The sequence below is a fragment of the Chamaea fasciata genome, unplaced genomic scaffold, assembly GCF_029207755.1.
Source record: "Chamaea fasciata isolate MVZ Bird 193981 ecotype frontalis unplaced genomic scaffold, bChaFas1.0.hap1 SCAF_11, whole genome shotgun sequence".
NCBI lineage: Eukaryota > Metazoa > Chordata > Aves > Passeriformes > Sylviidae > Chamaea > Chamaea fasciata.
In genome coordinates, this window is record NW_027094096.1 from 14316901 (window position 1) to 14330779 (window position 13879).

Genomic DNA, 13879 nt, shown 5'->3' on the forward strand with positions numbered 1-13879 from the left:
GGCATTAGCACCATTGTTCTGCTCTTAAGCAGGCACCAAGGTTAACCATCACCCCACAGGCACCTTGCCCAGAGACCTCGAGCTGCAAAACTGCATGGTTTGTTACTGCACAGCTCCCGGGCCTCCCTGCCAGAGCAATTGTGCTCCCAGGGGTGTGGGTGGTACCTCTGACCTTGTGGGGTCAAGTGCTGTAGAAGTCATTTTCCTGGTGAGAGTTTAACCAGGGTTACTAGGACTATCAGTCAGCAGGCTGTCCTTGTGCCTCCTTCCTGGTTCCTGCCTGCTCAGAGGTGTTGAAGCATTCAGAGCACAGCCAAGCACCTTCCCTTTCCAGCTCTAATGAGAGGCAACCATTGCTCCAGGAAGCATGACTAAAGAAGGAGCTGTTAGGAGAGGGAACACACCCTGGTAAGGCCCCATGGCTCCATCACTTACTGCAGGGAGCGATGTGTCAGTCCCTGTGTCCCTCTGGAGACCTCCAGTGGGTGTCTGGAGTATGGCTGTACAGCTTCTCTCCCCGTCGAAACTTGTGCAGGTACTTAGCCTGGCAGCCCTCCAAAGAACAAATGAGGATCAAATACTCCAATACAGCTGAGGTGCACTTTGATAATGAGGAAGTGCCTGCAAAAAATCTGCCCGGGGACTCCGAGAAGGCTTCAATGTAGCAGTGGCCATCTTTAAAGAGGGTGAAATGGTGTGGTGGCTTGGCTGTTGGCACGAGGTGGCTTTGAAGAAGTGCGGGACAGTCATCCAGTGGGTGCAGTGGTCTGTCCATCCCAACAAGGAACTCCAAGGGTGTGGGGATGGAGCCAGTGCTTTTACTGGGAGCTGCTGTCACACCATGTGCACACAGAGGAAACACTTCTCTCCCCATCTTTGCCATATACTCTTGGCCCATATGCTAAGTCCCAGCCTCATCCCCTCTCTGTACCTGTTCTTTTGCTGTACACCTTTATCAACAAGAAAGACTCTAAGATTCTGTAGCCCAAGAGCACATGTGGACCTTCTTTTTGCACCACTGCCACTTTTACAGCCCTGAACCATACATGAGCTGCCTGGTTCCCTCAGGCTTTGGGAGCACCTGTATGGGGTGGCTGCTCCCTTCCTGCAGCACTAACAGGCACTAACAAGAGCAGGAAGCCCCCAGCTCTCTGTGGGCAGGGATGGTACCTGGCCCAGCTAGCCCAGCTCCTGCTTCAGGCAGTTTTCCCTCCTGCAGGCACTGGACTCCAGTGTCAGGAGCTGGATTCCAGCTCTCTCTGTGCACGGACACTTACAGAATCAGTCACAGGTTGATCTATTGCATCCTGAGGAAGTTTCTACACTCCTGTCCATCTGTCCTGGTGTAAGAAGCTTTTGTTCTAGTCCATAGGTAACAATTTCTCAAGAATAATTATGACAGGGAATGCAAGGTATAACATGGATAATGCATGCATGTCCTCATGCCAGGTCTCTTTACACTGAAATACACACCTGACTAGTATTCCTGGGGTGCAGCACAGTTAGAAGCATTTTTAACACTGTCTAAACTAATCATTCCTAAAATCTCCCAACTGGTTTGAATGAAACTCACCGTGAATGGTATCTGTGTGCCATTTCATACTGTAACCACGTATTGCACCAAAGTCAGAGCACTGACCACTGAATTTATGTTATTTATTTTCTGTACAATGTAAATTCCAGTCTAGCAAACACTTAGGCCTGTGTTTCAATGCAAGCTGTGTGTGCTCGGGCTCGGTGGCCTCAATGCAGCTATTCACAGGCAAAGCCAAACACATATGCCAGTGTCTTTGTGCTCTCAGCCTGTGTGGAGGGATGAGACTTGCTCTTTCAGAAAGGGTATTCTTAAATTCTCCTCTGCCCTGTGGCTGAGATTGGGGGACTCAGAGGTATGGGATTGAAACATTGTGCTGGCTGGTCGAGAAGTCCTACAGGGCCAAAGTGCTGCCCTTGCGTCTTCCTGGTGCATATATAAAACACATATAAAACAGCCTTGAGGCCTATGAGTGAGGGGTATCTGAGAGTCTGAGGCCATCCCTGAACTCCCTGCGTGATTCCTGGGCTCTTGGTGGCTGATGCAAGTTGCTGACTTAAAGCAGGCTCCGAAGTGCTCTGGCAGCAGGAGAGCCCATGTCCCTGCCAAAGGGCTTCCAGCTCAGCTGGCAGGACAGCATAATCTGCAGGAGATTTCTTAATTGCATCTCTTGATGTAATAGAGGCTGTTCTCTCTTTCTGTGAGCAGAGCTACGATTACCCACTCACTAGAAATCTGTGTCGTGAGGAAGATGTAGGTTGTATATAGGTCATAGAAAATATAATTGTGTAACTGCATTAATGCATGCCTGAGCTAAGGGCTGAAATATGGCTTAGCTGCAGAAAACAGGGCTGCGGGCTTTAAATAGCCTTACTTGGGCATCTCTTGCGCAGAGCTGTGGCGCTGTGAACAGATCACTGTGCTTCCTCCATGAGAACACAAAATCCCTTTGCAGAAAAAGCTCTCTAAACATGCTTAATGACATTTTATAGTGATTTTACAGTATGTTTCGAAAGGTTAAATGGTGCTGGTTGAGAAAAAAGCATAATGAATCCACTAGGGAACGTGGGAGCTCTCCTCTGAGAAGGGCATGCAGGGCAGGGCAGCTGGGGTGCTCTTTGTGCTGGGCTCAGTGGGGCACAGAGGATGGGAGCAACACCCTGTGCTGAGCTGAGTCACACAGCCAGGGCCCTGCAGTACCCACAAAGCCCAAATCTCAGTGGGCATTCCCAGACAGGGCCCACAGGAGTCTGGGAAATGCCCATAGGATCTGCTCCTACATCCATTGGAGAAGTCCTGCTCTGCCCCCTTAGGCTGTGCACTCCTCGCTCCTCTCTGTGAGGATGAAGCTGACCGAATGCCTGCTGTGCCTGAACCCAGGGTCTGCTGTGAGAACCCAGCACCAAATGCATCAAAAAAAAAATTTAACTTTATTTAGCAGCATAAGGCAGCCCTTCATGTGGGGCACTGGAATGTAGCAAAACCCCAGGGCTGTGGGCATTGCTTAAACTCCAGTTTTTATAGTGAGCACATCCACAGGGATGAGATGGCGCCAGGCCAAAGCCTTGTCACTGGTCCAGATCTGCAATGTATTTCTGCATACAGAGACCTTGTTTTCCTTCTCTCTGTTTTGTTTTTTCTACTTTCTGAAGAGTAAATATCCCTCTGGCTTCTCTCTCTGCAGGAATTCAGATCTTGGCAGAAATGTCGGTTACACTGAGGAGCCTTGCTCAGCATAGCCAGAAACACTGCTGGTCCTGCCTGATAGGGGCTGTCCCTTAAATAATAATGCCCAGTTTAGTTTTCTAACTTCCTAAATTGTCTCTCTTTGGTTTCTTGTGTTTTGAATACATAATTGGATAACTTCCAAGGTGAGAGCTACTCACTAATTGTATATAAGTGAATCACAACATCTTTTGTACACTTGCATGGGATCAAGTTCCCATATCCCAGAGGCCAGTTCATGCTTCCAGAGTCTGTTTACTTCCTTTGCTGTCGTAAGTGTAATTAAAAATTTTACACCATTTTGCATAAACAGATTTCAAAGCACTTTCTGCCACTCCTACAGAGGAAAATTCCCACCTGCTTTTCTTTTCTCTGTCTTGTCTCCTGCTTGTTGATTTTTGTTTCTATATACGTGTTGCAACCTGCTGGCCAACACAAAGCCCCATTTCCTGGAGAGGAGGAAGAAAAACAAAATGAAAGGCACCACCTGAGCCAGGAAGAGCTGTCCATGAAAACAATGTTGTCTCCATGATAGGACTCTCAGCACTTCCAGGTTATCCTGGTTCTCAAGCTGCTGGGGGCTTCTCTGCAGCTGCTGAAATCCCAGCTGGAGACCAAGTGTGGGAAGACAGCCTTTTCCTGGGGAGCCAGGTCCCCACCAGGCCTGGCTGGCTGAAGCTGCTCTGTTTCGTAGGTGTCAAAAGCTGCGGGGTGCAATAGGACAATCTCACTCCTGCACTAAGCCGGGTCGACTAGAGGTAGCATGTCACAGGTGGAGTGGAACTGCCCTGTCCTAGCCCTCTGCTGGCTGAACTTTAGCTGCACTCCTAGCTACTTCTAACAAGGAGGTCTTTTTTGCTGGCAGCGCTCAGTGCTGTTGCATCCTCTCACTGGAGCCAGATGAGCTTTGTCTCTGAAAGGGACAACTGACAGTGTGAGAATATCCCAGGCAACGCAGTGTGTCTGTACATGCTGCCCTGCCGTCACCCCTGGATGTGCTGTGTGGCTCATGCCGCCTCACCCCATGTATGCTTTGCACCCACTCCCGCCCACTGCCCCCACTCACAGCCCCCCTGCCCTGCAGGCAGTGCTGCCCTGTCCTCCTGCAGCCCCTGTGCTACCTCACTGTCCATGTGCACAAGTCCTGCAGCCTGCCCTGCAGCTGCCTCATTACGCAGAAATGTGGAGGAAGTTTCATTCTTGCATGAAGCATTCCGGAGCGTGTCTGGGGCACCACCACCCCCACCACCCCCCCTTTCATCCTGGTTTCTCCGCTGCTTACCTCCTTCCTGTCCTCCCTCCCCTGCCTCAGCTTCCTGCCCTTTGATGTGTGGCCCATCCTCTGCTCCAGGGTACAAACTGCTTACCAGGTGGAGATGGCTGCTCCCACCCCACAATTAGGTGCAATTATAAGGTTATGCTTTTGCCGGAACCCTTGCTCTGGAGTGGCTCAGAGCAGACTCCTGCTGTGGGCTAATGACAGGTGGGACATGGAGCAGGCTCTGGTCTGGGCAGGCGAGTGGTGCTGGTGGTGCTGGAAATGGAATGACAGGAGGGTCCTGGGGTGGCCACTGAACATGTCCTGGCCAGCTGACCCCAAGCAAGGACTCAGCTGCAGCATCCCAAACCTGCTCCACTCCAAGAGATGAGTGGCAGATGCCTGGGTGCTTCCTTCTGTGGTCAGGCAGAGCCCAGAAATGTGCCCTGGGGAAGGCACAGTCAGTGCTTGTGTGGGGATGGCCCAGCAGTGGCAGCAAGCCACTGTCAGCTCTCATCATCTGTGCTTCAAGCTGGGCAGTGCCTTGGCACCTGTGGGGTGCTTCTTGGCTTGCAGTGGCCAGTGGAGAAATAGGGCTTCACTGCAGCTTCTGCACTTCTGAGGGTGCTGCCTTTGGCTGGATGTGAGATCTCCTGCACAGATGGTTTTTCTTCCGGTGTTGTTGGTGCTGGCTGCAAGGGGGGTAATGGCTATAGCCAAGCCCACCCCACCTGTCATCTCCACTCTCAGTGGTACTCAAGGAGTGTCATTTCCTGCTGGCTCCTGACTTCTCAGCATCCTGGCCACAGTCCACTCCTGCACACTCCTGCAGCAGGAGTTCCATGGAGCATGGCTAGGTGAACACCTTGATGCTCTCATGTGACTCTGGCTGCAGTGTGCCAGGAGCCAAAATGGCAGTGCCCAGGCACCCAGATATGTCCCTGGCAGGGCGGGCACTGCAGGACAGCCCTTGGGTACTGGGCAGCACCTATAGGCCAGGGCATGCAGGAGCCACTCCTGCTGCAGCCATGTAAAAGGCTTCCTCAGAACCATTTCACCTGAGGCCACATTACTGCCACCAAAGCCAAGCAGTCCTTGCTCCATCCCATAGGAGAATGCTCCATGTGCAGATGTGGATAAGCACACAGACACACCTCCACATGCAAATGTTCCACTGTGGCCAAGCTGGACCTTTTGCAGGACTTTCTCCTCTGATTCCTCTTGCAGCTGATTACCTCTGATTACTTGTGGGCAGCTGAGCTCAGGAGAAAAACTACTTGCTGCTGTGCTGTGCGTGGGGAATCCCACCAGTGCATGTCAGCACTTGTACCATTCAGGTCGGGGTCTGTCCAGGGATTTCCTGACTTCTAACCTGTTTGTATTGCAAGAGGTGCAGGTGAGGTTGCAGAAAGTCTGCAGGACATCTCTGGCCTTGACATGGGCAGGCAGAGCAACCCCATCAGGGACATGGATGGCTGCAAAGCACTAACAAGCTGTGTGGAGGCAGGGAGAGCCCTGTGCGCTGCTCTGCCCTGTGCCAAATGCTGTGGCAGACCATGGACCCTGTGCTTCCCATGGCCATTCATCCCCAGCCGGTGCTGCTGGCTCTGCATTGGATGAGCCAGGCACTGGTGGTCGTTGAGGTCCTAGAACACACCTTGGCTGTGCTGTGTTTCAGGGCACACCTTGGCTGCACGGCCCCAGAAATGGACAGGACTGAGCCATCTGTGGCTCTTGGGGTGGCATTTGGGCAGTCAGGAACTCATGTGTGTGTGTGTGCGTGTGCGTGTGCGTGTGTGAGTAAGGCATGCAGGACAGCATGTAAAAACACACCTAGAGAGAAAGTCTCAACAGAGATTAGATTAAAATGTGATTAAACACAGACAGCTTCCTGTCAATTACTCAGCTCTTGTTGTATAACTCTCAGGACCGGCTGCCTTCACAGATGGCTGCTCTGCTGTCAAAGGCATTTGCTGGGCATCTGTTGGAAAAAGTGTCTGGTCAGCATGGAATTAATTGCACCGGCATCTTCCCTTGTAATAAGATTTAAAAGTCTAGAAGAAAACTGCTGAAAGGTCTTAGAGCTCCTCAGACAAACCTGTGATGTGTCCTGCTGCTTTCAGGCTCCTCATGTAGTCACAGCAAGTGACTATGATGGGGACAAGGAAATTGCAGTGGCCTGAAGGACCTCCAGGGCTCAAGTAGGAGGCAGAGGCTGCATGTCCTCCCCCTGGGGCATGGCCATGGCTGCTGCTGGATCAGAGAGTGCAGGATGGGAGCTGCTGTCCCCCGCCCCTCTCAAAGGCTGTGGCATTTCTCTCCTTCCCCTGCCATTTGCACCCAGGCCTGAGGCTTTAGTGAGTGGCTGCAAGGCAGAGAGCCCTGCAGCTGCAGGGCAATATCCAGACACGTGGGGTGCCTTTGTTTGCCTGGGTGAGCAGCCAAGTTGCAGCCCATCTCCAGCTTCGTACCAGCTGCAAATCTAAGGCAGCTGACTGGCCTGCCAAAAAAACCTAAACACATCGAGGACCAGGGAGTGGCTTGTGCCAGCGCTGAATAATAATGATCCCAGCACACTTATAAAGGGAAGCAGAGAGCTCACCACAGAGCTGTTTCTTGCCACCCTGGTCCTCTGCAGAGCATCATTGCACCTCGTCCACCAAGGTATGTCTGAATTGGGAGATTCAAAATGGGAACTGTCTGTGTCTGCAGCAGGGCCTGTGCCTGCAGCTGGAGACAGGCTGGGCTTTTCTTCTAAACTTGGGGAACGTGTTACCGCTGCTCCTGTGGAGGGGTTTCCAGCCAGGGAAGACGAGCAGCCCAGTGCTGCAGGGTCTGTACATGCCAACCTGCCCCAAGCAGAGCCCAAAGCATGTGGGCAGCATCCTGGCTCCAGTGACTGTTTGGGTGTGAGCAGCACAGCTCCTGCTTCTGCTCTGCAGGAAAACCTGTCCTTTCCCTCCTCACCCCATGCTTTTGGGGGTCAATTCATGTTGTATTTGGTGCTGATTTTAATCTCTACCAACTTCCCCACCTTGAAGTTCTGTGTATATCCTGCCACACAAAGACCCCCTCCAGAGGTAGCTGTACTGTTTCTCCCACCCTGTTGCAGTGTCAGGCAGCCCTGGTGTACCTGGGAATGTCCTTCCTGCCATGCAGGTGTACAGTGCTCATGTCCATTTCCCAGGGCCCCAGTTCTCCACTGCCTCTAGAATATGTTCCTTGTGCTCCACCATTTTAAAGCAAAAGTTCTGCCCTTCCCCTTGCCTCAGCTTTGGACAAACAATGATGCTCCGGTGGCTCCTTGGACATTTATCACCCCTGCATCTTGCTAAGTGTCAGATGTGGGTGATGAGTACAAGTGCTCTCACCAGGCATTGCCTGGCTTTTCGTGGAGCGGCTGGGCACAGCCTGAGCACAGGCAGGGCTTAAGGCTGTTTTGGGCTTGGAACTTCTTTGGCACTCTTCTAAAGATTCTTTCCTCCTTGCTGTGCCCCTGAGGTGCCCTGCTGCATGTCCTATCCCTCATGCCTCACTTCACACAAAGCTCTGCTCCAGGGAGGCCCCAGCTCAGTTATTTTCCTTCTGCCCAGGTCCGTTTCCTACCTGCATCCCAGTGCAGCCATGCTGGGCAAGGCAGTGCGGCTCTCGGTCCTCCTCAGCCTCTTCAGCGTTGGGAAAGGTCAAATGTTTCATATGGGACCATGCCCAGATCCAACAGTTCAAGAAGACTTCGATATCAACAAGGTGTGGAAAGTTTTCTTAAAATCTCATAGAGTGCAGCAAGTTAAGCTAAGGGGGAATGGGACTGTCAGCAAACTGCCTGGGTGCAGGGGGTGGTGGCAGGTCTGGTCACACCTTGTGCCACAGCAGCCGGTCTGGGTCTGCAGCTCTGCTCACCCCCCAACCCCAACCAGCGAGAGGAAAAACTGTGCTGACAAAGGAGCCAGGCTGCTCTGCCTCAGCTCACTCATGTTAAAAACATCTCTAAACTTTCTTCTGTCAGTATTTAGGGAAATGGTATGAGATAGAGAAGCTGCCCTCAACTTTTGAGAAAGGAAGCTGCATCCAGGCAAATTACTCATTGAAGGAGAACGGGAAGTTCAAGGTGATCAACAAGGAGATGCTGTAAGTGTTTGTGTTTGGGCCATGTTCTCACTGTGGCAGTGGCACTCCTGTCACCTCTCTTGCTCTCCTGGGTGTTCATTTTTCTCTAAGTTGCCTGTGTCTGGGGCTGGGGGTGCTGGGGGAGGCACCCTGTGGTTGCAGTAGCTCTTCTGAGAGATATGGGTCTCTGATTCCTGCCAGTGACCTGAGGATCACCAGGTCTCTGTCTCATTGTCCAAGGTGAGTGGTAAGAAAATAGATCAAATGTAGATGGTAACTTCAGCATAAAACAGTCTGGATCTCCCCCCTGACTGGCTTGTCAGCCCCAGAGATGGCTGAGAAGCTGGATACCCTGGGTCCTGTTCTGGGGGGATCATGGGGGTGGTTATGGGATGGCAGCTACCACCTTGTGCCGCTGCATGCTCAGAAGTGCCTGTGCCCTGTGCTCCTCTCTGCTCCAGAGAAAGGAGACACAAGGAAAAGGTGCAGGGAAGGTGAAGCACATGAGTAATTTTTACTTAATTATTTGTCAGCCTATTTCTGGAGAATTTACCTTGCAAGTGTAGTAACCACTATGCAAGGGGATCAGAAATCATGGTCAGTTTAAATCAGTGGTGAAGTGAATGCTTTTCCCTTTATTAGGGAATTAGGATAGTTTGGAATTACCTTGACTCCTCCTGGATTTTCACATGGAAAGATGCAGGTGTTAATTCATCTGTTTCCATCAGCAGCCTGTGCTGTTGTGGGCTGCTGCTGTGGGGGGCTGAACGGGTGAGAGGGAGTGAGCAGTGAACGCAGCGCTGTCCCCTGTGCTCCTGGCATGGCATGGGGACTTTGTTCTGGCTCACAATAACAACAGCACAGGAACACATCCCTTGTGTCCGGAGCAGAGCATCATCCCTGCTGTACACTGAGTGCCCAGCACTGTCTCAGCAGCTCCACTGCTCGAGCTGTGCCTGGCAAACAGCTGGACATTCATTTGAGCCTGCATTAATCTGTGTGAGATTATTTCAATCGTTGCTGTCAATACTGCAGCAGCTCAGGACCCTGAAATATTAAGGATATTTTGGGTCATGTGTGCACTGGGCATGGCTCCAGCGGCAGCCCCTTGACTTCTGCTGCTGGCTGCATTTTCTTCTGCCTCCTTGGCTGTTCCTGTTTTGCAGGGAAGCATGAAACTTTCCTGGCTTATAGGCAGCATCCAGGCCTTGAGGCATCCGTGCAAAAATGCTAATATAAGATGGGCAGCTCAAGTCTTGGGGCTTGCTGCCAGCAGGGCAGTGCTCTGAATGAGCAGCCAAAGAAACCCTGGCTCACCACACAGGTACAAGTAATTTGCGTGCGGAGGGATGTGCAGTGACCTGGAAAAAGCACAGGTGATTAAACAGAACTGAACACGTGCCTCCCACAACTACCAGGAGCTGAACTGCTCCCTGGCACACCGGGGATCAATCAAGATCATGGATGGAATCCTCCAATCCTCCCATGCTGGGCTCCACCCACCCAGTGCAGAGTGGTCTGAGTCTCCTTCTCTGTCATTGTCACCCTGGAACCAAAGAACGTCCCACTGGCAGGGATACTTGGAGAGAGGCAGCCTGGGATGCTGGAGTGGTTTGACCTGAGAGACTACCTACCCAGCTGCACCTGGCTTGGGACCTGTTGTGCCCTGACAGCTGCTGAAAACATCCTCAGGAATGCTGTGGTTTACTAGTACCTATTTCAGCCACCTCTTGACAGGTAGTTGTATCAGGGGGGATGATTTAGTGGAAGTGAAAAATAAAATGATCTCCCACTTTCCTGACTTTATTTCTCACCTTTGTCATTCTCCCCTTAGTGCCAATGGCAAAATCAATGAAGCTGAAGGAGAAATGATGCACATGGATGTAAAGCAGCCAGCCAAGCTGGGTGTCCGCTTCAACTGGTGTAAGTGTGTGGTGGGAAGGCTCCCCGGTGCCCATGGCCTCAGCAGGGCTGTGCTCTGAGCATTGTGCCATGGCACCAGGGTCAGAAACTGCAAAGCAATGGGTGGAGCTCCCCAGGTGACTTCAGCACAGCAGCAAAGGGCTAAAATAGATGTTGTGACAAGCAGGCGGTGGTTTGGTGACACTGATATGCCATTTACAGCAACAGCCCTCTCAGTAGTGGAGGACTCTTCACCAGCTGATCTGACAGAAAGAAAGATCAGCAGCCTTGCTGTCCCTTCAGGTTATTTCATAGATGGGGACAGGGAGGTGGGGGAGGCAGCCCCACAGTGCTGCAAGAGCCAAGAATAAGCTTGTTTCTCTGCACACTGCGGTACAGCTACTTGCCCACGCTGCCTCTACATACAAGTGGCTTTTAATAACCATTAATAATATGGTTTTGTTTGCTTGTTCCTTGCCTTGTCACTGTAACACTTGACATGGGCCTGCTGAGGTGCTGTGCCACATTGCACAGCACTTTCCTGTGTCTACGGCAACACTGGAAAGTGAGCTGCAGTGTCCCCTTGGATCACTTTTTATTCTGCTCCCTCACCTCTTCTTTGGCAGTTTCATAGCTCTCTTTCACAGTGGGGTTATTTGGAGAAATGGGTGGAGGAGGGGTAGTTGCAAAGGAAATACAATGACTGTTCCATGAGCACAGCCAGACTTAGTTCTGCACTGCTCTGGCATCACCAGCAGCCATTTCACCTGCAGCACATGCAGCCCCAACCACCATGTGCAAACCCCAGAGAACAGCTCTGGGCTCAGCTGGCTCCCTGAGGCAGCGTTCCCCAAGGCAGTGGGTGGTGGTTTGTGCTCCTCTTATCACCAGTGTCAGCTCCCACCCAGCACTACAGTTCCTTCCCAGCAGCCAGCACCCTCATCCTGGTGAGGCTGGGCTGGCTTTCACCAGGAGAGCTGTTCCGGTCATAGCGTTAACTTTGCAAAAAGACCTTCATAGTCAGGGCTTTGTGTCTTTCTCAAGTTCCTCTGGGCAGAAGAAGGAGTCCTGGTAGGCTGTTATAAACTATAGCTCCCTGTACTGACCACAAGTATGCAGCAGCCAAAGTGGGAACAGTCCCAGGAACTGTGGCTGTGGTGCTGCAGAGCTGTCCAGAGCTGGTTACATGCAGCAGTCATGGTGCCCTCCTCTCTTCTAGTCATGCCTGCTGCCCCTTACTGGGTCATCTCCACTGACTATGAAAATTACTCCCTGGTTTACTCCTGCACTAACATCCTCTGGCTCTTCCACATGGACTACGCCTGGATTATGTCAAGAACTCCTGACATGCACCCAGAAACCGTGGAGCAGCTGAAGAGTGTTCTCCAGTCCTACAAGATCGACACCGACAAAATGATGCCCACTGATCAAGCCAACTGCCCTGCTGAGATGTAACTCCTGGCATGCAGTGACACAACATCAGACCAGAGATAAACTTTGTTGCTTGCTTTATTATCCATTAGAATTTCTCTGTGTACCTGAGAAATTTAATAACAGTAGTTTCCTCTTTGCTAACAGTAGTTTGCCAGCCCAGTTACTCCCTGCTGTCATTCCTCGTATCGCTCTTCCCCCTCTTTTTGTCTTGCTCTGACTTTGCAGCATAACTGACTGAGTCAGTGCTAATGGGTGAAAGAAACTCCGAAGTGCAGACCTGAAACTGCTGTTGCTGTGAGTCCTCCAGTACGTGGATGGGAAGGGGTATGAGTTGTGATGTGCAAGTATTAGTCCTGCAGAAAAATCGTTCATCACACAGACCAGTGTATGTTTCCAAATTTTGTCTTGATGCTTCTGGGCCTGCCAGGAATCTATAGTGTCTGAGCTACACTGTGGGCACTGCCTTAGCAGCAGCAGCATCCAGACATGGTGGGTCAGTCCCACAGCCTGGGAAATGAGGTTGAGGGTCTTGAAAGTTTTCCAATGCAGGGCTGTAGGCATATGCTGCTGCTAAGTCAGCAGACCTCCTTGGCAGAAATCAGATCTTGCTCTCTGTATTTTAAATCTAAAAATGTCCAGAGATTCAGCATCACTCCATCCCCAATGCCTCTATATGTCCTTCTCTTGCCTCTAATGAGATGGGTCCTGCCCTCCCAAGGGGCCAGCTCTGACTGCGCTTGTAAGCAGACATAAAGAGATGGGGCTGCTCCCTTTTTCTCTCTTCCAGAGGCTTTTGTCTGAACACCAGGAGACAGCAGCTCTGCCCGACATCCTGCCCACTGCTGTTGCACGTGCCGAGTGCCCGCTGGCGCCGCATCTGCCCTGGCAGGTGTTCAGAAGGCACCGCCACAACTCTGCTTGAATAGCATTCATGCAAATCATTAAAAATGGAATTGAAATACCTGCTTCAGGCCTTTTGTACCTTCCCAGCTGCACAGCCTTTGCCAGCAGGCTGGGGGGCTCAGTGTGTGGGGCCTGCCCCTCCTCTGAGGCCACAGCACTGCCACAGCAGGGTTGCAATGAACGTAACAGCCACGGCTGAAGGGAAATGGCTTGTCCCAGGAGCCTGGAGCTCTTTCCAGCTCTCCAGGGTTGGATGTATGGGCATCCCCCATTGTCTAAGCCCTGCCAGCAAATTCGTGTTGTGGCTTTGGCTGACAGTGACCCCCATCTCCTGCTGCTTTTACTGACATGAAGAAATAATGACATAGATGTAGAATGCTGTAAAACTGCAGGAAATATTCTACACTGATTTTGGTGGGACCCTGGTGGTGTGGATGTGCTGCAGAGCACTTTCTTGCCCTGGGAGAGCTACAGGAGCTAAGCAGGGAGCCTTTACCAGTCTGAGGAGGCCAGGATGGGAGGGACCAGAAACAACTGCCACGCTTAAGTCATTATCCCTTTAAACTTTCAGATCCTAATGCCACTCTTCCTGTGACACAGAATTAAACACACCACCCAGTTTTTCAGGCTATAAGGATGATGGACATGCCAGAATACAAACAACTGCATGATTGCTCCCAAGTGTGTCAGATTCTGGGTGTAATAATTTCATCACTGCTTCATTGGGTTCCTATTTTCCTTCTCACATGGATGATGTTGCTGTAGCCCTCGTTCTGTGTGATGCAAGTCCATGGCACAGTGGCTGTGCAGGCACTGAGCCCTAGGGTTGGGAACCTGCAGCCCCATCAGCTGGGCAGGCACTGCTCCTGGATCTGGCTGGGAACTGGGATCTCCAGGTGCAGCTGAGAAATGGGAATGTTTCACTCAGAGACAAAACCCTGCGATGCCTGGGCCCACTGGAGACCACGCTGGTTCCTTTGTTGTGCCACAGAGACCGTGACAAACCTGGGCTGCTC

At 51.6% G+C, this 13879-nt stretch overlaps 1 protein-coding gene across 1 annotated transcript; it reads left to right on the forward strand.

Annotated features, from left to right (window-relative positions):
- The first annotated feature begins 7090 nt into the window (after positions 1-7090).
- On the forward strand, positions 7091-13724 carry APOD (apolipoprotein D). Its single transcript, XM_066193311.1, has 5 exons — positions 7091-7181; positions 8111-8264; positions 8524-8645; positions 10459-10547; positions 11746-13724. Exons 2-5 carry the CDS (start codon positions 8142-8144, stop codon positions 11979-11981), a joined length of 570 nt encoding a protein of 189 aa, XP_066049408.1. The 5' UTR covers positions 7091-7181; positions 8111-8141; the 3' UTR covers positions 11982-13724.
- The last annotated feature ends 155 nt before the right edge of the window (positions 13725-13879 follow it).

Excerpts from the sequence above, each read along its gene's own strand:
- APOD (XM_066193311.1), top strand. The coding sequence starts at position 8,142 with ATGCTGGGCAAGGCAGTGCGGCTCTCGGTCCTCCTCAGCCTCTTCAGC. Across the intron at positions 8,646-10,458 it reads GTGATCAACAAGGAGATGCT|TGCCAATGGCAAAATCAATG; the intron begins GTAAGTGTTTGT and ends TTCTCCCCTTAG. Across the intron at positions 10,548-11,745 it reads GGGTGTCCGCTTCAACTGGT|TCATGCCTGCTGCCCCTTAC; the intron begins GTAAGTGTGTGG and ends CCTCTCTTCTAG.